Source organism: Eleutherodactylus coqui, chromosome 2 (assembly GCF_035609145.1).
Source record: "Eleutherodactylus coqui strain aEleCoq1 chromosome 2, aEleCoq1.hap1, whole genome shotgun sequence".
Lineage (NCBI taxonomy): Eukaryota > Metazoa > Chordata > Amphibia > Anura > Eleutherodactylidae > Eleutherodactylus > Eleutherodactylus coqui.
This window is the reverse complement of record NC_089838.1, coordinates 134,319,811-134,343,682: the sequence shown is the minus strand read 5'-3', so window position 1 is coordinate 134,343,682 and position 23,872 is coordinate 134,319,811. Positions and strand designations below refer to the sequence as shown.

Genomic DNA, 23,872 nt, shown 5'->3' with positions numbered 1-23,872 from the left:
TTAAAAAAGACATAGACAAACTGCAGCAAGTTCAGAGAAGAGCTACCAGGATGATGAGTGGTCTGCAAATCATGTCCTATGAGGAATAGTTAAAGGATCTGGGAATGTTTAGCTTGCAAAAAAGAAGGCTGAGAGGAGACTTAATAGCTGTCTACAAATATCTGAAGGGCTGTCACAGTGCAGAGGGATCAGCCCTATTCTCATTTGCTCAAGGAAAGACCAGAAGCAATGGGATGAAACAGAAAGGGAGGAGACACAGATTAGATATTAGAAAAAACTTTCTGACAGTGAGGGTGATGAATTAGTGGAACAGGTTGCCACAGGAGGTGGCGAGTTCTCCTTTAATGGAAGCCTTCCAAAAAAAAGGCTGAACAGACATCTGTCTGGGATAATTTAGTGATCATTGAGCAGGGGGGTGGACCAGATGATCCTGGGGGTCCCTTCCAAAGGGACCTAAATGCTGATTTTGATGTAAATTGCTGGCAGCTTTAAGCCATTTTTAATTCTGCATCAAAATCCTAACAGTAGCCATGCAGATTTTGGTGCAGAATTTTCCACAAGACCACAATTTCTGCTGTGTCCTGGTGGAATAAGGCCGGGTTCTCATCTGTGCTGGAACCACGTTCGGAGGTTCCATCGCTGAATCGGCAGAGCATACCGAAAGAAAAAGCGCTGTGTGCGGTAAAATGCCGGGCAGCTGAGCGGAAACCGAACAGAGCAGGAGAACGGATCCCCAACAGTTTGTGTGATCCCTGTCTCTCCCCAGTCACTGTTTGCACTGTAATCTGATCCCTCAGTTATAAGTTTTGACCACTTTTTAAGGTTTTACAGGGAGTGCAGGGATAGGAACACTGGTGCCTGAAAATGAGGTATTTGAGTTCAACATGTTATATTCCCATTTATCTGACCATTCACTATTGTATAACCGCAGAGGAACGCATTAAATATTGAAGCTTTGAGATATTTTCAGGCAATTTCCCCAGTTTAGAAAATGGACTTTTCCTCCATTCTGCCTGTGAGGATGAAGGGAGAGCCGGCGGATGGGAGTGCCCACCCCGTGCTAATGACTGGAGACGGAGAGGACGGGGAAGCGCCGGCATGTGGGGACTTCTGTCCGGAGCGGCACATCTCCGGCTCCCGTCACCCACCCCGGAATGTCCTCGGCGCTGTGCCGCCTCCTCCCGGTGAGTGAACCCCCGCCCCCTGACTGCCTCTATCGCCGTGCACTTGTTCCTCCTACTCCATACTCTGTGCCTTCCTGCGCTGCTGCAGCCCCTCCTGCCGGAGCCCTCTCCCCCGAGACAAGGAGCACAGCAGGCGGCACAAGTACCGGTCACACCAGCGCAGCAGTACCGGGAGGTGATATGTGCCAAAGGTGCCGCAGCCCCTGACAGAGCGGAGCCCACATCTGGGAACATGCCCGGCTGGAAGAAGAATATCCCCATCTGCCTGCAAGCGGAGCCCGAGCGAGGTAAGGTGCATGCTGGGGGCGGCCAAGTGCCTGCAACTTGCATTGTGTCACTCCTGCCACCCTCAGCAGTCAGTGCCATGATGGATCCAAGGAATGTGCCCAGGTGCCTGCAGCCCCTCCACATGTCAGCTCCTGCAGCCCAGGTGTCCCCAGTGGGTGACAAGTCTGATGTCACAGCTCTTAGGATGATGTCACTCTCACTTTAAGTTTTCTTTTAGCTTTTATCCCCCTAGGTTCTCATTTGCATTTTGTAAAGTTGTAACTGTTACTATCAATGTGTGCAAGTGTCACCAGAAGTAAGAGACAGGTGACATCACGTGGGGAAGGCCAGTTTAGACCCAGTTTAATTTTACTTTTAGTCCTTTTTTTTTTTCCCCTAGGAGATAGTTATTAATTCTGCATTTTGTAAAGTTGTAAGCTAATAACTGCTATTGTCAGGCATGGATGCAAATGTCATCAGAACTCGGAATAGGTGACATAAATCTGGGGAAGGCAAGTTCCATTTAATTATACTACGGGCACAAGACCCGGACCACTTGAAGTACCGCTGAGCCATATATATATATATATATATATATATATATATATATGTTGTATGCAGTAGAGCTGCCAATGTCTAGATGATTTATATAGCCATGTTATGGTCATCTGGAACTAGTTGAAGGGATTTTCTGGACATTATAGTGAACCTCATCCCAGACTGAAGTAGACTTGCTCTATTCCTCCCTGTTATCAGCCAACTGCTCTGAAAATGGAGACAAGTTCTTCTTCCAGAGAACCTCTTGAGTTTATCATATGGCGTTCATTGCATTGGACTTTTTACTGATTGCAGCTGATTTTCTGGATGAACCCTGTATATCCATATCAATGTATGTGGCATGTCCTTAGACCCAGCTGTATTGACAAGCGTCTGCCATAGCACACCAGCACCTAAGAATTCTTCTCAAGGACCGACTTTTAGGTGGAATACACTGGGAGGATAGGAGATAACTATCTCATCAGTGGGATCCGACCGCTGGGTCCCCAACAATCACGCCATGGTCCCCAAATAAATGGCGTGGTGGTCATACATGTGCACTGCTGCTCCATTCATTTCAACGGATCTACCAGAGATGGCCGAGTGCCTGACCTAAGGGATACCTGTTCTCGTGATCAGTAGGATTACTGTGGATAAGGTGGAACCTCCTTTTGTGGGACAACCTCCCTATAAGCAGGGGCAGTGATGTCTTGTCTTGTTCAGGGGGAGTCACCCAACATGTCTGCCGGACCGAGAAAGTAAATGGTTTATGTGTTTGGGACTCGGCAGAATAGATGTGTGTTCTGGAGTTTTGATATGTGTTATCCAGGGTTAGCTGCCTACAGAGGCTGATGAGAGAACTTGCATATATACTGTAAAGAATGCTGCTAGAGTGGAGCAATGCGAGATCTTGTCGCTTGTAGATCTTCTAAAAGGGTTTGTGTCATTTATTTGGGAAGCGCAGGGTCCTCCCTCCCCGACCTCCAGAAATCCGCTAATTTGGTGTTGATAGATGAGAAGCATCAGGCAACTTCCTTCCCTTGCAGTAACCAAAAATGTCACGAAACAGCCCCTTAAAAAACTCCAGGACACGACCTTTTTTTTTTAAATTTTTTTTTTTCCGTTTCTCCTCACTTTAAAAAAATCCTAACTTATTTTTCTATTGAAGTAGCTGTCAGAGGGCTTGTTTTCTTGCAGAATGAGGTGTATTTTTAATAGTACTATTTAGTATAACATATAATGTACTAAAAAACTTTTTAAAATTTCTTAAGTGGAGTGAAACAACCCCCCCCCACCCCCCACCCGCAATTCCGCCATCTTTGTGGGCTGGGTCTTGTTTTCACAGCATATATATTTCAGCAAAATGACATGATAACTGTATTCTTTGGGTCACTATGATTAAGCCACATTTATAAAGTTCTGCTTTTGCTGTACTACTTTTAAAGAATATCTTTGGAAAAAAAAAATTCTACTGACATCTTCTGACAGCCACAAGGTTTTTTATTTTTCAGTCAAGATAATTGTGCAAGGGCTCGTTTTTTGCGGAGCAGCCTGTAGTTTCTATTGGTACCATTGTAGAGTTCATGTGATACATATTTTTTAAATTTTTTGGAGACTGGATGACCAACAAAGCTCATTTCTGGTGTTGTGGGTTTGTTTTTCTCTGATGGCATTCACCTTGCGGGATAAGTAATATGTAGAGTTGAGTGAACATACTCTGCCGAGCTTGATGCTCATTCGAGCATTAGCGTACTCGATGGTGCTCGTTACTCGAACGAGCATGAAGCGAGAGAATATATCTAGGAAAAAAAAAAAGCTTGGCACCCGGCGTCCCACATACAAAAATACTCGAGTCTCCCATTGTAGTCAATGGGGTTCGTTACTCGAGTAGAGCTCTTGAATTTTACGAAAAGCTCGACTCGAATAACGCAGACCCGAGCATTTGGGTTCTCACTCATCTCTAGTAATATGTCAGTTTGATAGATCGGACTTTTATAGATGCGACTATATCAAATGTGTTTACATTTTTTTTATTATTAATATGGCAAAAAGGGTTAAGTTTTAAATTTAACTATTTATTTTTTACAATAATTAATGAAACTTTTTTTTCCTTATATTTATATATTATTTTTTTCAGGCAGTTTATGAAGGTGTGCCATATGAACGCCCTGATAGGCATTTATTAATGGCAGCCCTGTTGGCCTTCAAAATACCCCTGGATGGCATGGCAATTGAACAATACCCCCGCACAACAATTGGGGCATTTAAAGGCCGCAGTCAGAATTGGCACCCAGCTTGTATGGAGCGGGGTTGCCGCACAGTCCTGTTTCCTGTAAACCCCGCACATTTAAAGGGGTTGTCCCGCGATAGCAAGTGGGGTTAAGCACTTCTGTATGACCATATTAATGCACTTTGTAATATACATCGTGCATTAAATATTGGCCATACTTTCCCCGTCTCCATGGCGCCAACCAAAGCTGCCTTCTCCCTGGATTAGACGCGCTTGCACAGTCTGCCCTCTTCTGTCCGGCTCCGGCGTGCTCGCGCCGCATAGGTCTTCTGCGCATGCGCAGAAGACCTGTGCAGCGCGAACACGCCGGAGCGGCCCCTTCAGCGCAAGCGCGTCTAATCCAGGCAGGTCAGCGCCATGGAGACGGGGACGCCAGCACCGGAGGGGGTAAGTGTATAACTTCTGTATGGCCAATATTTAATGCACGATGTATATTACAAAGTGCATTAATATGGTCATACAGAAGTGCTTAACCCCACTTGCTTTCGCGGGACAACCCCTTTAACTGCATGTCCTATGGTGTTAAGGGGTTAATCATTAAGTAATTAAAAGTTGTGCAACTCTCTATTCTGTATTGGGCTAAAATGTTTCTTTAAAAAAGTGTGTTTTGCCCAAATTAACCAGGTTTCTGCTTCTCGGGGTAAAATTAAAATGGAAGAGAAGGAGTGACTGTTTGCTGCCAATCTTTGTTTCCGGTTAGAGAGCGTTCCCCTCTTGCATCTGAAACCTGTACAGTATTAAGGCTGCTTTCACATCTGCGGTGGGGATCCCGTTTTTCTGATCCTTTCAGGGAGGAGGAAACGGGAATCCCCTGGCCAAACAGATCGGTCTTATGAAAGAGCCGAACAGCGCCGAATGGACTATAATGGGGTCCGTTGGTTTCACTCAGCTGTCCTGCCTTCTACCAGAAGATGTTCCAGCGCAGATCTGGACCCAGCCTAATTCTTCTCATGGCTGAGAGGTGGACACAGTTGTATCCAGTCTAGGAAATCCTCAGTGAGCTGAACACATCAGCACCAAGTGCACAAATCTCTTCTGTCAGGGTTGTTTGTTACAAGGTATCAGTGCAGATAACATGTTGTAGCCTGGAGCTCAGTGTGTTTAGCTCATAGAGTATTTCCTAGCTTGGATACAATGTTGTAGACCCTCTACAGTTAAATAGAACCTGTTGGGTCCCTTATGATGCCCTCTGAGAGCATTATAATATAGTGACAGACCATGTCCGTTTCTACCACTGGCCGGAGGGTGCAGCTGCCAAGGGCGCAAGCAAAAAGGGATGCAAGCAGGATAGACCAGTAGTGCAGTAAAGAAAAACAAAAACCTCATATACTCGGCTCTCTCGCTGCTTCCAAGTCCTGGCCTGCACCGCTCTGTTCACTGCTGTGATTAGCGATCTGTGACCAGTCGTCTGTCTATGCCAGTGCCCAGCCGTAGTGATCATTTGATTGCTGAACCTAGAAGTCAGTGTAGGACAGTGCAGTGTGGACTGCTGAGGCTGGTGACTATATGTGTTTTTTTAAAAAATTTTTTATTTCAATGTTTGTATTAAGGGGCCATGTGGGGATTATTATTGCTATAAAGGGGCCAAGGGGGCCTTGTTACTATAAAGGGGCATTATTATTTCTATAAAAGGGCCATGACGGGCATTATTATTCCTATAAGGGGGGCCATGACGGGCATTATTATTCCTATAAGGGGGGCCATGACAGGCATTATTATTCCTATAAGGGGGGGCCATGACGGGCATCATTATTCCTTTAAGGGGGGCCATGATGGGCATTATTATTGTTATAAAAGGGTCATTTGTGCATATCATTTGTACTAGAAAGAGCCCATGCGGGGCATTATTTTTAGTCAACCTAGGCTTTGAGGCACATTAATGTGTGGGGGCACTGAAAGTGACACTTATTGTGTGGGGCCTACGTGGAGCACAACAATGGGTTACCATGACTGTTCAGCACATGGCATTATTACTATCTGGGGAATCATGGATTATGTAGAAGTTTAGTAAACAAAGGCAGATATCTGGAAAGTTAAGGAATCAAAGATGTCTGTGTGTCAGATTCTGTAGAGACAGGTTTTGACTGGGAGAAGTCATCACAGCTGACTCACTCGTGTGAGCCCAGCCTTAAATGAGCTGTCCAGGGTTAAAGCATTCTTCTAAAAAAACAGTGCCACACCTACCCATGGGTTATGTGTGGTATTGCAGCTCAGTCCCATTCACTTCAGTGAAGCTGCATTACCATACACAACCAATGAACAGATGTGACACGGCTGTTGAAAGAAAGCACCCTTGTTTGTATAATCATTCGCAAACCCTTTTAATAGTTTGAAGACTGAATATAAATATGTTTGTTCCCATTCGCTTACATCAAACTTTTCAGAACAAGGTGAAAAATTGAAATCCAAAGTAGATTAGAAACATATATATATATATACACACATAATATCACAATTACAGGGGTTACCAATCAGGGCAACCCCAGTTTGATCGCCGCTAATTGCTGCATCAAGGTATCGGGCTCCTTTTCTGCGGTCTACACCCTTGATCCCTCCAAGTGGGATTTGGTCTTTACTGGCAGATGGGCAAGGCGGGCAATAATGAAGTTGAGAATATGGAGCCAAAGTAGGGAGCACAGAAATTAGGATCACCAGGAACACAGGCAAAGGTCAGAAGTGGAATACTCAAACAAGGCTTTGTCACAACAGCTATAGGAGACTAATTGTATCCTTCATATGGGGAGGGTGTCTAACATAGCAGAAACTGGATGGGGATTGATGGGGGACATGTTTATAGCATGCACACTGGCCCTTAAAGAGAGGAGGATGACAGAACATGGAGTGCAGGATAGCCAGGGGAGCAGCAGCACATATGAGGTGCAATCAAAAAGTATCCAATCTTTATTCACAAAATAAATTTGTATTCAGATACAACAATCTTACACTATAACCTCCTTCAACGTCGTTCCCTTGGGCAGCCACATACTTCTCCCAATGCTTCTGCCACTGTCGGAAGCCATGCTGAAACGCCTCTTTTGAGATGGAGCATAGCGGGTCTGTTTTTATTCTGCATCATGTCTTCTCTGGACTGAAATCTGGTCCCTTTTAGAGTATTTTTAGCGTGGGGAAAAGCCAGAATTCACATGGAGCCGCTGGGAGAGTAGGAGCCTGAGTCTCCACTGATGTGCGCCCATCTATGAAGCGGTTGTACCACTTCTTTATCTGTGTGGTGTCCATTGCTTCATCCTTTGGTGAAAATTGAGCAAAAGTAGTAAAGCATAACGAAAACTATACAATTTGGTATCCTCATAATTGTGACAACCTGTAGAATAAAGTTACCTTATTGTTTATGACACACAGTGACCGCTGTAAAAATAAATGCAAAAAAATAATAAGGAAATTGACGTTTTTTTCACCACTCTCAAAAAAAATAAGGGTATAAAAACTATGACTTGTCACACAAACTACAAGGTTGCATACATTTACATTAACCCCTTAGTGACCAGCGCGTAGTGTTTTTTTCATCCTGGCCCACTGGGCTTTAATCCCCAAGGACGTAAAAACATGCATCCTCTGGGGATTAAAATCCTGCAGGCTCTGGACGTGATAGCTCCATGCTGTTGGTTACTGAAGGTAGCTGACATCCTGGAGCTGTCATCCCAGGCCACGGGACCCCCCCCACTACCCCCAATGGATAATAGCAATCATGTAAAAGTAAAAAGTAAAAAAAAAGTTTGTTTCCTCTCCCCTCTTGGACCATATCCATGAGGGGAGATGAAATTAGGTACCTAAGGCCCCCGGATTTATCCGCGGACCTTACACTGGCTTCTGCGCATGCGCCCGTCGTCAAAATGGTGGACGCACACGCAAAATCCGCAGATTGTGAGGGTAATTTAAAATCTCCCCGCACCTGGCTACTAAATGTAGCCCAGAGCCTGGAGATCGCCAAAATGGCAGACGCAAGCGCAGAAGCTGATGAGGGCCCGGGAAATGTAAAATCTCCTTGCTCCTGGCTACTAAAGGTAGCTGAGAGCTTAGAGCAGTAACCGAGGGCCGCGCTGAGCGGTTTCTGGTCACGTGATCGCCCTTATCCATAACACGTAAAAGTTAAAAGACAGTTAGTTTTATGCTCCTATCGGCTTGGACCCCGTTGTGCATCCAGACACAAGATGAGGGCCACAATGCATATGCCTCTGAACACGGGACAAACAGGGGTATCCATTTTGGGGTGAAAATCCCTTAGTCTTATGTATGCTGTACAAAAAACTTTTTAAAATGACATAATTGCTAAAAAATCATAATTTTTTCCTTCTGCTTTGCTTAGATTCATTCAAAAACTGCGGAGTCAAAATTCGTAGTACACCGCTAGATGAATTCAATTAGGGGTCTAGTTTTCAAAATGGAGCCATTTGTGGGGGTTCTCCATCGTTTTGGCCGTTAAAGGGCTCTACAAGTGGGCTATGGGGCCTAAATCGCCTCCAAGCAAAATGTCTGTTCTGAAAATCACCGGCTGCTCCTTTGGGTTTGGGCCCCATTGTGCTTACAGACATAAGATTAGCGGCACAATGGGTATGTTTCTGAACACAGGACAAACAGGGGTATCCATTTTGGGGTGCAAATCCTCATTTTCATGTGCATTAAAGAAAAAGATCCTGTCTTTAAAATGACTTATTTGCAAAAATATGACATTTTATTTTATCTCCTCTAAATTGCATTAATTCCTGAAAAGAAACGGTGGGGTCAAAATACTCCTGACACCCCTCAGTGAATACATTAAGGGGTGTATTTTTTACAATGGGGTCATTTGTGGGGTATCTATCATTCTGACACCTATGAGCCTTTGCAATCTTGGCTTGGTGCAGGAAAATAAAGTGTTCCTTTCTTTCTTTTAGGCTGGGTTCACACACACCAGAATCCCGGCGGAAATCTCGTGGTTTGGCCGAAGCAAAAAACCACGAGATTTCCACAGGAGAAGCGCTGCTTTAAAGCGGCCTGGCCGCTCGCTTTTCTGCTGCGGCTGGCGCTCCCATAGAGGAGAGCGCTACGGCAGCGGAAGAAGAAAAAAAATGAACATGCTTTGCCGCGGTGGATTCGCCGTCCCGCGTGGACGAGATTTCTGAGAAATTTCGTCCACATGGTTGGCTAATCCCGGGATTAGTGGCTGCAGGCGGATTTGCCACAACGAAATTCCGAACGGAATTTCCACGGCAAATCCGCCCCGTGTGAACCCAGCCTTAGTGTGTCTCCTAAATCACGGCATGCTCTATTTCTGTTCGGGGCTTTCCAGCTGCCGGCTCCGCTCTGCGCATGCACCGGCACATCAAAGAGCTGGAGCCACGGGAGAAGGTGAGACCCGCATTGGTCCCTGTAGGGGCTCGGGTCGGGTCCCACTGCGAGAATTCTGCAGGTGGCCTTACGGTGAAATTCCATGTAAAAGTGACATGTCAGATTTCCAAAATTTGGCCTGGTCACTGAGGAGCAAACAGGCTTGGTCAATAAGGGGTTAAAATAAAAAAAAGTTATGACCGCTAGAACAAGAAAGGCGAACAAAGTTTACTGATCCTTAAGGCTAAAATCAGTTATGCTTTTAGCGCACTCCATCATTCCGATGGGTGATGAGGTGCGTTAAAAAAGCAAAAGCACCAAAATGCAGGTCTGCGAGGCCCCATCAAAATCAATGTAAGCATTGTACCGCTATTAGCGTGATGTTCAAAATGTCGCGGCAAAAAGCGCATGTGTGGGAGGGCCTTAGGGCCCCTGCCTATAAAGTATACGCTCGCAAGAGCATGATATGATTGCTCTGTGAAGGGAGTGCTATCACATGCTTTTGCTTGCAACCGCAACTTGCATTTTACTGTACCCATTCCACCCTGTTTTTGAACCACCTGTGCAGCTTAATACGTCCCCCGGTGTTATCAGGTCCATGCACGATTTTGTGCAGAGGCACCCGCACACATTTTTATGGTGCCTATGGCGCACAAAAATAAAGCACGTCGTATATTTTTTTAACATGGGCAAAAATATAGCGCAGTATCACTGAATGTGAGGAAATCAATGGAACCAGAAGGGAACTGATATTTTAGCAATAAAACCATTGGTAAGAAAAAACGAACAGCAGAGCCAATTACCGGATGTTTATCAGCAATAGATTAAAGAATCCAAAATTTCCACAAGTTTCCCTCTGCAGATTTAGCTGGAAATCTGTGTAAGGTCCGCTACAAAAGTCTGGGCCCCCTAGAGAATGTGGCACACTTGAAAATCGTGTGAATGATAATGACACCTCCATGCAGATAATATATACTTACCATTGGTTGCATCGTTTCTAAATCTCTCCTTGGGGAAGACTTTGCTGATCTCACATGATCTGTTCCCATCCTTGGCTCCTGCATGGAGCTGCCATTTACTCGTGTAACCAGCCTGACCCGTGAGCTCGGCCCTCTATATGTAGATGATGTACCTTTCATGCAATTATCCAAATGAGCCTTTCTACTTTTATCATGCTGCTCCCCTTTCCTCCATTCACACCTGTGAATTAAATCTTCTCCTAATGCTAAGCATTCCTATTCTAGCTTCCTCCATGATTACAAATATTCATATGCATCACTGACGTTACGCTGGTAACATTATTTTGCATAAACCATGCACTTAATTGTTTAGAACTATGACTCATAAACAGTTTCAAAAAACGGGAAATAAGTTCAACTTTGTGCAGAGTACGGTATATGTGTCAGTTTCTTTAGAAGAAAGGTCTGGCTGTTCAGGGAATCGGGACCACTCTACCTACTTGTACTTCAGTATAGCCACCATATCAGGAGTGCAGGGTGAAATCCAGTGCATGTGCTTATGACTCCTAGGTGGGGGTTATGAGGGATTCTGATGTCCTAATTTATAGCTTCTTTCCTGAATCAAGACTTATCATCTATAATTGTCTGATCTCCAGGGGTCCCACTGCTCATGTGAGCACACCATTCTATTCAAATAGCTGATCATGGGGGTCCCAGGCGGCAGACCCTCACCGGTCAGCTATTGATAATCTACCCTAAGGGTAAGTCATCAGTATTAGGGCCCATTTAAACCCAACGATTCTCGCTCAAAAATCGCTCAAAACCCTCATTTGAGCGAGAATCGTTGGGTCTAACTGCACGGATATTGTGCAGTTTTCATTAACGAGTCATTCATCATTGTCTTTCCACCAGCTGAAAGAGAATGATGAGCCTTATCAGTGCCGCGCGCTGAGTTCTCAGCGGGATACCGCTAATACTATTGTTTCAGCTAGTATCCCGCTCAGAGAACACAGCCGGAGTATGAGGAAGACAGTGCTCCAGCTGTGTCCTGCATACCATGCTCTGAGCGCTCAGCTATATACTAGCTCAGTGAACACATCCGGGGTATGAAGAAGACAGTGCTCCAGCTGTGTTCTGCATACCCCGCTCGGAGCGCTCAGCTGTGTACCAGCTGTGCGCTCCATGAACACAGCAGGAGTATACAGAAGACAGCACTCCAGCTGTCTTCTGTATACCCCGCTTGGAGCGCTTAGCTGTATACCAGCTGAGCGCTCCAAGAAGACAACAGCTGTATGCAGAAGATAGAGGTCCTGCTTGTCTACTGCACACAGCGGGAGCCTTCATTTACACACTTATGCAAAGTGAACGCTCAAAACTGTCACCCAAACTGCTGTTTGAGCGAGTTTTGAGCGATCATCTTGCCGTGTAAATGTATACAACCATTATTGCTCAAAGGATGTCTTTTGAGTGACTTTTGAGCGATAATCATTGTTTCTAAAAGAGCTTTTAGACTCCTGGAAACTCCCTTATTTGAAAGAGGTACACACCAGGGTTGTAGAACAGCTTCTGCAAAGCTTCTATAATGGCCTATGCAACATTACTGCTAGTGTCTTTAATGAGTTATGCAGTTGTTTAGTGGAATAGTAAGTTATAAACTATTGTAATTCTCCAAAAAGTTAGGCCTTAATCAGACCACTGAACTGTACTTGATGTAACAGTATCTATGGTGTGTTATGTTCGGTTCTGTGTATTTGGGTGATAAATCATCTTTAAAGGGGTTGTATAAAAATACTGTAAACAGCCGGGCTTGCAATAAAACAAAAGAAACAGTACTTACCTTTTCTGCCCCAAGAAACAGCAGAAGATCCTGCTGTCAGCACAGGCCAGAGGTCAGGTGACCGCTGCAGCCAATCAGAGGCTGCAGCGTTCTGTTCTGAACTCCTGGCGTTCTGTCCATACTCCGAATGGGTCACCATGATATACAGGAGCTGTCAACTCTACTTCTTATTTAGTAATTATTTGCATTGTCCATAGTATAACAATGCTGGAGTCTAGTCTCTCTCTGCATTGCGTAATTCCTCTATTAGGCCCAATCTCTACGGGCGGATTTGAATTGCAGAATTCGCGCAAATGATCCGCAGTTCAAGCCATCCATAGGGAAGCATGGGGCATCCGCACTTCACTTAACTCATTTCCCCTGTCAGTGGGGTGACTGTCTATGCACTATTACACTGTCACAACTAGATAGCTTAAAAACAGTGTTGACCTAGTGCTGCTCACACTGTAGAGGTTTTGTTACAATGTATTGGTGTAGATAAGTGCTTTCAGAGCAGTTTTATAAACTTTCTTGTGTTTGCACAGGTTTGGAAAGCTCTTTATCCTTTAAATGAAAGCAATTAAAGGGAGTTGTGATGACTTTTTTTTTAAATTGACAATACATCCTCAGGACTGGTTATCAATACCAGATGGGTGAGGGTCCGACACCTGGTACTTTCAGCTCAGTCCCAGTTAAAGTAAATTTTTTTTTTTTTTTTTGACCATTCAATTTTTATTGAAAAGGTTTTACAAAGTAATTGTAGGTTGAAATGTGTAACTAAGGGTGCATTCAGACGATCGTATATCGGCTGGGTTTTCACGCCCAGCCGATATTTGGCGTATCTCTCTGCAAGGGGAGGAGGCTGGAAGAGCCGGGAGCAGTGCTCTGAGCTCCCGCCCCCTCTCTGCCTCCTCTCCACCCCCCTGCACTATTTTCAATGAGGAGAGGCGGGACGAGGGCAGAGCTAATTCCCAGAACTTAGCCCCGCCCCTGTCCTGCCTCCTCTCATTGCAAATAGTGCAGAGGGGCGGAGAGGAGGCGGGAGCTCAGTGCACTGCTCCCGACTCTTCCAGCCTCCTTCCCTGCAGAGAGAGACGCCATATATAGACTGGGCGTGAAAACCCAGCCGAGATACGATCGTCTGAATGCACCCTAAAAAAACCTGTAAACTTTTGGATCAAGTCATCGGATTGGTACATGAGAAGATTCATTAAAGCAAATAAGATTTTGGCATGTAACAAAACTTGCTGTGGATCCAGACTTCCCAACTCTTCAGGAATGTTCCTTTTTATTTGATGCGCAGAGATGCATGTATTCAGCCAGCTGTTGTTGTTTACAGCTTTGATTATATCTGCAATAGAAGGAATATTTCTTTATTCTATCTTCCAAGCTTCTATTTTGGGGGCCATTATGGCAACTGCTTATAGCTGCAAAGGAAATTCTAGTTAACATAATATTAGAAAACAGGAAATGGGAATAAAGCCGCTGTACACAATCCTCCTTTTACTTTGAGTCTGAACTTTTGTGTAATGTCCTAATAGATCTGTATTGAAGGCCGGGCTCACATGAACGGGTCGGATTCCGTCTGTGAGCCCACCCAGTGACCCTGTGTACCTGAAAAAAACTGTATTGCAAATTACCGTGATGGCTCGCAGGCAGTACAGTTTTTTTCTTTGTGTTTTCCATGCCATTGCTTAGCAATGACACGGGTACTCACAGCCCATATGCAATGATAATTATGTATTGGCTGCGGGTCGGACGCCTCCATTGACTTCAATAGAGCCTGTTTGCGTCGAGTCCGTTGCAAAATAGTGTATTCTTCTTCTGCTCGCGGAATACAAAATTCTTATCCGCGAATATGAAGGAAAAATCAAAACGACATGCTTTTCAATGCGTGCGTTTTTGTCGCAGAAGGTATGTGTGAACGGCGATCGCGGATTCCACAAGAATACATTTGTGTGAGACCCCCCCTAAGTATGGGATGTAGACTTGTGAATAACTACTGAAGTGCTAGTGGTCAGTGAAATCTAGGGCAATAAAAAGGATTTTCCTATTCAGTAGAAACCAGCCTTAGGGTGCCCACCCACTAGCGTTTTTTTACTGCGAAATTCGCAGCGTTTTTTTTTTCTGCAGGGGTCTTTGGGCTATGGGACATGCAAAGCTGAAATCGCGATCGCGCAAAATTGCGATATCGCGGTAAATCGCGATTTTGCGCGATCGCGATTTTTACATTACAAGTCCCATAGACCCCCTGCAGAAAAAAAAAACCTGCGAATTTCGCAGTGAAAAAAAACGCTTAGGGCGCCCACCCACTGGCGTTTGCGATTTTCGTGCGTGAAGAACGCAGCGTTTTCGCGGCGTTTTTTCCCGCGTTTTTCGCGGCGTTTTTGCCGCGTTTTCACTGCGTTTTCGCGGCTTTTCCATTAATTTCCATTGACTTTCATGGGTGCATTAGGAGAAAAATAAGGACACATATGCAACTGACAGTTCCTATGTTAAAAAACGCAACGCAACGCAAAAAAACCCGCCAGTGGACAGGAGTACATTCAATTCTAATTGCTCTTGAGAAAAAACGCAAAACGCAAAGAAAAAAAAATCGCCAGTGGGTGGGCGCCCTTAGGGTGCATTCACACAAGCTTGTGATGGTTTGTAGATAGGTGCACAGAAAACCGGCACAAACACGTGTGAATTTAGGTCCGTGCAGCATTGCTTTCAATGGGGCTGTGGTTGCTGCCAGCGGCCCCATTGAAAGCAATGGTCTGCCACCAACCCCTGCAGTGATTTTTCAGGGAAGGGCTTTAAATATAAGCCCTTCCCTAAAAATCATTCCTATCTAGTCTAAAAAAATAAATAAATATAATCACCTCTCCGCTGATACCAGGGCGCGTCTATCTGCTTGGTTCCTGTCACTGTAATGAAGTTCCTTCAGCAGGTGGGGATTTAAAAGGGCTACGTCTGATTGGCTTGGCACTCAGCCTATCATAGGCAGCACTTGGGCATTCATTGAATTCACAGACAGCAGCGGTCCCATTGAAATCAATCGGAGAGCTTTGCGATCCTCTGCTACAGCTGTGGCAGGGGATTCTTTACTCCCCGCGGGGAGTCCCCTTGTCACTGAACAGTGTGACAGTGCACGCGCATTCCACGGGAAATATTGACACGCACCACAGATCTATGGTGCACACATGTCCCATCTTTTACAGGTGCGAGCGTTTGCATGCCTGTAAAACATGGACATGTGAACACACCATTGGGAACCAATGGTTCTAATAGATGCGTGGTTATGTGCGCACGTATATATGCACATTAACACGCTAGTCTGAATGCACCCTTAGGGCGCCCACCCACTGGCGTTTGCGATTTTCGTGCGTGAAAAACGCAGCGGTTTCTGCGTGTTTTCGGCGCGTTTTTCGCAGAGGTTTCGCGGCATTTTCGCGCCTTTTTCGCGCCTTTTCCGTTAATTTCCATTGACATTCATGGGTGCATTAAGAGAAAAATAAGGACACATATGCAACTGACAGTTCCTATGTTAAAAATTGCAACGGACCGAGAAAAAAAAACGCCAGTGGACAGGAACACATTCAAAACTAATTGCTCTTGAGAAAAAACGCAAAACGCAAAGGAAAAAAAATCGCCAGTGGGTGGGCACCCTAAGAACTGGCTCACACAAGCGTAATTTCAATGCGTATTATGCGCTCACAATACGCGGTGAAAGGAGTCAATGAAAGTACATTGATTTTCACTAATCCATTCACAGTTGCGTATATCCAGTGCGTTAAAAAAAAAAAATGCAGCACGTTCCATTTTACAGCATATTACACGCGAAAAAGCCCCATTGTTCTCTATGGATGCGTACGTTAACGCTGTACATACGTAATTAAATTGTGTATGTGCATCATTTTTACGTCACGTTGCTGAGACAATAGAAGGAAAGTAAAACAAATAGAAAGCAACCAGGAAGCCAGTGCATGACAGCGCTGTCATACGCAGGTATACATGATGAAAAACGTGGGGATACGCAGTTCTACATGCCAGTAAAACGCTGCGATTTTTACACAGCGGTTTACAATAGAGTCGTGTGAGCCCAGCCTTAACCTTTTCAAATCCACTGTCTGACGTCTAAAGACATTCTGATTGAAGGCTGTACAGCTCCGATGTCGGAAAAGGTCCGGCAGGGTATTCTTACTGTATATTACTGGCTGCTCTGTTGTCGGGAGCCTCTCCAGCATCTCCAATACCGCAGTACTGGCTCTAGCCAGCAGATGGTGCCGTTGCGTAATGGCAGAAAAAGAAAAAAACATAGGAAACCCTGAATCCAAAATTGGATTGCAAAGGGTTAATAAATCAGAAGTTACATTCTACAAAGACCAAACCCTGTGTCATCTGGATAAAGTGCTGAATAAGGGCACCTGAGGGTGAGCACCATGATAATATGTAGGACATGGAGGAACAATCTGCCTGGGATCACATGGTGACTGGTTCAATGTTTGCATTTCTCTACTACTAATTTATACAAGATGGAATAAAGTGATGAAACATCTGTCCAGGAAGCCAGATATTGTATCTCCGAGGAACAATCAGAAATAATCTTGGCATTCAGCTGTAATATCATAAATAAATGTGTTAATTTTGGAGTGCAATGCGGGCTTTCAGAAAACCACATCTGCAAAATAAGTGCCGCAGCCGGGCATCTTACACTAATTGGTCATGCCATTTGCCAAGATGTTTTTGTATTAACTATATGTGCAGAGGCGCTGATGGCATGGTATTGGAATTGGAATTGAAAAATTGTATATTTAGTTTTTTTTTGCTATTTCGTTCTTCAGCATAATAATGTCAGTATGTTAATGATTCACTTTATTGAGTGCAGAACAGGTACAGAGCTCTGAAGCCTGCACTTTACAAATGACACACAGCTGTAGAAGCCTCAATGCAATACTAGCTATGAAACAGCAGATTGTGGTGTACTAAAGCTGCTCATACACATTACAGACCTGTGCACCAAGTACCAGACAGTGTAAAGGTACTTCACACCTGCGTTCAGGCTGCTTGCAGGCTTTCTGTCATTCTGTTCTGTTCTTGGAGCAGAGGAAAGGAATTAAACATTTCCATATTTTTCCCATTGATTTCAATGGGTTTTCAAAAAAAATGGAAAGCTTTCAGTTTGCTCCGGTTATACTAGGTAAGAAATATTAATTATTATGCAACAGCGTTCATAGATTCCTGAACGGCTGCCCCAAAACCCGCACAGCTGACTGCAGATTTTGATTTGGAATTCCTGGCAGAATTTTGTTATATTCAATTCCGCATCAAAATCTACACGTTAGCAGTGCGGGTTTTGGTCCTGAATAGAGATGAGCGAGCATACTCGCTAAGGGCAATTACTCGAGCGAGCATTGTCCTTAGCGAGTACCTGCCCGCTTGGAAGCGGGGAGTGGCAAGGGAGAGCGGGGAGGAACGGAGGGGAGATCTCTCTCTCCCTCTCTTCCCCCCGCTCCCCCCTGCTCACTCCTGCACCTCACCAATCACCTGCGCTGGAACCCGAATCTTTTCTTCCGAGTGGGCAGGTACTCGCTAAGGAAAATACTCGCTCGAGTAATTGTCCTTAGCGAGTATGCTCACTCATCTCTAGTCCTGAATCTTCCGCAGGAGGTCATATTCCGCAACACTATTGTGGTATTCCGCCCTGTGTTGGAGGTCCCAAATACATCCAAACTATTTTGTGAAAGAAAATCTCAAAGTTGAACCAAAACGAAAGGAAAAAACTAAATTTCCTAAAATGTAACTTTTATTAATATTATTAAAATCAAGGCACTCGAAACAAAACTAATCAATGAATAGCTGGAATGTGAGGCCGTGTTCAGTATCTCACAATATGAGCCAGCTATTATGACAGTTAGATAAGATGATTTAATATCTACTCCTCATAACATCAGATTTAGCTGTAGTCAGAAATCACAGAGATCAACATGTAGTTGATTTTATTTCTGTCGAGATAGCAAAAATATATTATGTGTCCAGAGCTTAAATACTCCGCTTTCAGCTGTTTCCTTTGTGTATGGAGCTGAAAGTGGAGTATTTAAGTGATTTTTTCACTACAGCTAAATCTTATGTGATGAGGAGTAGATACTCTGTTTCCCAGAAAATAAAACCTACCCTGATTTTGAGGGATTTTTGGGGAAGGCTTGAAATACAAGCCCTACCCTAAAAATAAGAGCTAGCAACATTACGTAAAAAAAAAGGAAATTCATTACCTAGCAGCAGGCTCGGTCCAGGTCCCCCACGTGTGCTCTCTGGACCTCCGACGTGCTTTTTGCTGTCCTCAGCCACCCACAGAAGATCACTTCCTGGTTACGAGATTCATAAATCCTGCCTAAGGAAGCGATAGCTCTGATTGATTGGTTTTCGAGCGCTGCTCAACCAATCACAGCGATTGTGTTGTGGAAGCGGGATTTATGAATTGGCTGAGCCGCTGCATTGATTGACCAATTCATAAATCCCGCGTCCACAACGTGATGGCTGAGATTGGTTCTTTGACTGCTGCTCAGCTAATCAAAGTAGCACTCGATAAACCAATCACAGCCATCGCATTGGTTCATCAAGCACTGCACTGATTGGCTGAGCAGAGCTCAAGAACCAATCATTCGGAGCTATCGCTTCCTGGAGGCAGAATTTATGAATCCCGTAACCAGGAAGTGATCTTTTGTGGGTGACCAAGGACTGCAAGAAGCGCGTTGAAACTCTGGAGAGCAGCAGGAGGGACCTAGACCGAGCCTGCTAGGTAAGCATAATAAGACAGGGTTTTATTTTTGGGGAAACACAGTATTACCTCATCATATCTTAGTTTGGTATTAGTGCAGTATGTCTCCACCGGAAGAATGCATTGGCCAGGCTGACATACTGGTCATGCCCAAAGCTGACAAAAGCTCCCGAGTGGAGACATACTAAACTAAAGGCCTATTTACACTGGACAAATGTCAGGCAAACTGCTACACAGGAGCGAGGAGATTTCTCTCCTCGCTCTCCCCTGGCTTTCTCTATTCACTTTAGCAGCGGCGGTTAGTACTGAATGGTTGCTACTAAAGTGAATGGAGAGGGGGTGGAGGGGAAGGGGAGAGATATCTCCTCCAGCCTCCCCTCCACCCTGCTGCGATACTGTACTATGTCTCCATTGGGGCGTGATCCACAAGAAATGAAAAAGTAGCAGCAATTGTGGATGTAAAAAACAAACAAAATTTATTCCTCCCTACAGGCTAAGGAAAACAACGTTTCGACCTAAGTGGTCTTTTTCAAGTTCCCTAGTCATACTGAACAGACATACATTTATATAACACTCTTAAAATTACCCCAATCAGCAACAGGTGTAAAGCTGAAAATGCAGCCTATCAACAACATCCTTCACTGATTGAGATATTAACACATTAGATACCTAAAAAGTGACCATGATGTGCTCCAAGGTATAGTGGGTATCACTGCCATGTATAGAGCTCAATGTCGTCATCCTGCCACATCACTGCGCATGTCCAGAATCTCCCGCATCACATGACAGTCACATGGGCTATCATTGCCATATGACGCGCAGCGCCAGCATCCTGCAGCATTACTGCGCGTGTCTGGAATCAACGTATGTTGTACGTGTCACATGACATAGTCTTGGAAATACTCCACTTGGGCGTGACATGGGCGTTGCCTGTAGGTCAGCCCTGCCAAACCAAACTTCCAGTGGAGACATACTACACCAATACCTCTTAGTTCTTACTGTCATAACAGCTGGCTCATATTGTGAGATCCTGCACGGCCGTGTAGCCTCACATTCCACCTATTTACTGATTTTTGTTTTGAGTGCCTTGATTTTAAAAGTTACTAATAAAAGTTACATTTTAGGAATTTTTTTTCCTTTTGTTTTGGTCCAACACTGAGATTTTCTTTAATAATTGTTATTGGACCTTCTGGCCTTCTGTGATAGATAAACTATTTTATGAGGTAAACAAAAAAGAAAATCAGAAATAAAAATCAAGATACATTTGGTGTTGCCTTGTCTGTAACGACTGGTATTGTAAAAGACTGCATTATTTATTCCACAAGGTCAATGCTGGAAGAAAACACTTGAAAATAATTGCTGTAGTTTGGTTCCTGTACTGTTCTAAAAAGTGGAATAAAAAGTGAGCAAAAGTTGTAAGTACCCTGAAATGTTCCACAAAAAGCAAGCCCTCTCACATCTCTATTGACAGAAAAATTTTAAAAAAAAAGTTTTATAGCTCTCAGAGCATGCATGGCAGCACAAATGATTTTTTTTTTTTACTTTTTAAAAAGTGTTTTTATCTTACAGAAGTAGTAAAAAACTAAATCATTTTTGTATTGCTATAATCTTACTGACCCACAAAATAAATATGGCATGTTATTGATGTCTAAAATGTGTAAAACAGTACCAGGATTGCTTTTGTTCATTCTTCTATAAAGACTTAATAAATGTTACTGAATAAGTTATACGTACGCCAAAATGGTGCCACTTAAAAGTTCATCTCATGGCAAGGCTGGCAAACGGTTGCAGCACCTGGGTGATGTCACAGTGGCAGCCCTAGCCTACCTGATTCACATATATACAATTGGAAAAGTAATTTCAGTACTACAACAGATTTTATTAACTGTTTATTTAGATTGACGTATTTCTAAGTATTTCCATGCTTATATTCTGTTTAAGGGCGCATTCAGACGACCGTATATCGTCTAGGTTTTCACACCAACCGATATACGGCGTCCCTCTCTGCAGGGGGAGGAGGAGGCTGGAAGAGCCGGGAGCAGTGTACTGAGCTCCCACCCCCTCTCCGCCCCTCACCACTATTTGCAATGGGAGGGGGCGTAACGGGGCAGAGCTAAGTTCCACGGCATAGCTCCGCTTCCATCCCGCCCCCTACCATTGCAAATAGTGCCGAGGGGTGGAGAGGGGGTAAAGAAGAGGCGGGAGCTCAGTGCACTGCTCCTGGCTCTTCCAGCCTCCTCCCCCTGCAGAGAGAGACGCCATATATCGGCTGGGTGTGAAAACTCAGCCGATATACGGTCGTCTGAATCCACCCTAATGCTGGATGAATCTTCTATCATTTTTATATTATTTATTATTTTTTTATGGATTTTTTTCTTATTACTAGATAAAATCATATTCTGATTGTATTGATTTTATGCGTTCTTATATGTTTAGTTTTTTATTTATTTATATTTCTTTTTTCTTCGTTTGATTTTATTTCTGTTTCATCCCTTTACTTATCCTCATTGATAATCATTTTAATAAATACTTGTATTTTTCTATTTTCACTATTATTGTCATTTCACATATATTGTAAGTAGTATGCTGCCAGCGGTACTGAAGAAGAGGCGTTTCGCGTTTTTAAGAAGAGGCGTGTGTTGCCTCTATATGCTCTACGTTTTCTGCTGGCTTTCATAAAGAAAATTTTCCTTCAAAACTCCAAGCTTGTGCATATCTATGCCATACGTCACGCCACCACATCAGTGATTTTTTATTTTACTTTTCTCTGCACTGGATAGCTTAAGAGACATGGATTCCAATGATGTAACATACTGTCCAAACTGGTGGACTTTTCAGTGATTGACAGCTTTCTGTGTATGACTGTACCATACATACAGGGATATCTGCCAGTCACTAATAGGATCGCCTATTTGACTGTTCAGCTCAGAATGAGCAAACCTTTTATTGAATAAAATTCAAGTTATACTGAATCTTTCCCCATAAAGTTATATATCTATCTGCTCCGCTTCCCCTGCTCTATAGCATGCTGGCTGCAGTTTAGACAGCATGTTCAAGCTGACAGATTCTCCTTAATTATCAGCAATACTATATGCACCTGTGTGGTATAGTCCATGCAGTTTAATCATACTTGAGGTTCTTGTGACTGGAAGAGTGGCTCATGGAGAGAACAGAGAGATAAGTAATTCCCAGGTGGTCACTATAAGATCACAAGACCCATGTAAAAAAAAGAGGATTCTGGGAGTTTTGAGATAGAAAGAAATAACTAAACAAGGTAATAGTAGCTGACTTATATACTCTTTGTAAAAACAAAAACAAAAAAACTGCAAAACGTGGCATGCAGTTACACCTCACATATATATGCAAATGATTAGAGTTATGGTGTAATTAGATAATTGGTCTTGGCATCCAAGGGCTAAAAGTGGTCGGCATTAGTGTATCTTGACGCCACCAGCAATAGCTGGTGGAGTCATGATTGACAGGGGGGTGACACCCCCTGTAGCTGATTGGCTCTGCAGCTTTTGGACCACAAGGTCCTGCAAGGCCACTGAAGAAAGGCAGAAAAGGCTGACCGCGGCCGCTGGGTTGCAGACAAAGCTGTCAGTACATTTCCATGCGCCGTGCCAGAACGCAGAAGCTGCTGCCTGCAACACAGCTCACAGTCGCCGGCTGCAAAGCAAGTACAAGCCCCCACCCAGCACGGAACTGACAGTTGACGATTGCAACACAACTCAGAATGAACTGGCGGCACATAGCTCACAGGCGCCGGCCGATACAGCCGCTGCCGATTGCCACGGAACTCGCAGCCGCCGCAGGGACTAAGGTGTCCGGCTGCCAGTTTGCTGCAATACATAACAGAATCTCCGATCGGGACAGAGGTGAGACGCAGCTGTTTTTCCATGCATTTCAGCCGGCTCTCCTTCCTTACGCTGACGGGTACTTCATTTTACTGCCCTTCCAGGACCTATTTTCAAGCCTGCTGGGCAGCCAATCAGCATCAGGGAGCATCGGCCCCCTGTCAATCTTGACTCCACCAGGACTTCCTGGTGGCGTCAAGATACACTAATACCAAAGTGGTCTTGAAAGGCTCTCAGAGGCTACTTGTGTGCAGTAGATCTCTTTTTCCACTTGTGTATAGTTTGATGACCTCTAGGCATGCCTCTAAGATGCAGTCTAAGAGATTTTGCCCCGTTAACAGAGTTTGAGAGGGGCGCATTATTGGAATGCGAGAAACTGGAGGGTTGTATCAACGAATTGCCTGCCGCTCTGGTAGTTTTGACCAGATGTCACTAGTGGATGCGTGACATGCACACAAGACAGCCATGCTCAGGACGCCATCAACAAACCACCAGTAGAGAGGATCTGATCGTCCGACAAGCACGAGTAGCTCAAACTGTTCAGTTGTCTGCCATGCAGAGACGGGTAGCACCATCCTTGCAGGCCCCTGTGTCTGTCAGAACTATTTCCATGCACTTGGCTGAAGGACATTTAGTCTAACGGCTCCTATTACGAGTACTGCCTTTGACACCCACTGTTTCCTCTATTTACAGTGGTGTCACTAATAACGAAACTCGGTTGTCTTCAGCAACGAATCCAGGTTTAGTTTGGGCACTGATGACAGCCATATTCATGTCTGGAGACGAGCACCTCAATCCTGCCTTTGCTGTGGAGCGGCACACTGCCCCCACTGCTGGTGTGATGGTCAGGGTGGCCACCGCAAAGAATAGTCAGTCA

General features: G+C 44.4%; 1 protein-coding gene across 1 annotated transcript in view; it reads left to right on the top strand.

The window, feature by feature from the left end:
- Positions 1–1,238: 1,238 nt before the first annotated feature.
- The window catches only part of GRIP1 (glutamate receptor interacting protein 1), a 447,093-nt gene continuing 424,459 nt past the window's right edge, over positions 1,239–23,872 (top strand). Inside the window, exon 1 of the mRNA XM_066591593.1 lies at positions 1,239–1,471. Within this exon, the coding sequence (XP_066447690.1) occupies positions 1,417–1,471 (55 nt within the window). The 5' untranslated portion in view covers positions 1,239–1,416. The remainder of the gene's footprint in view (positions 1,472–23,872) is intronic.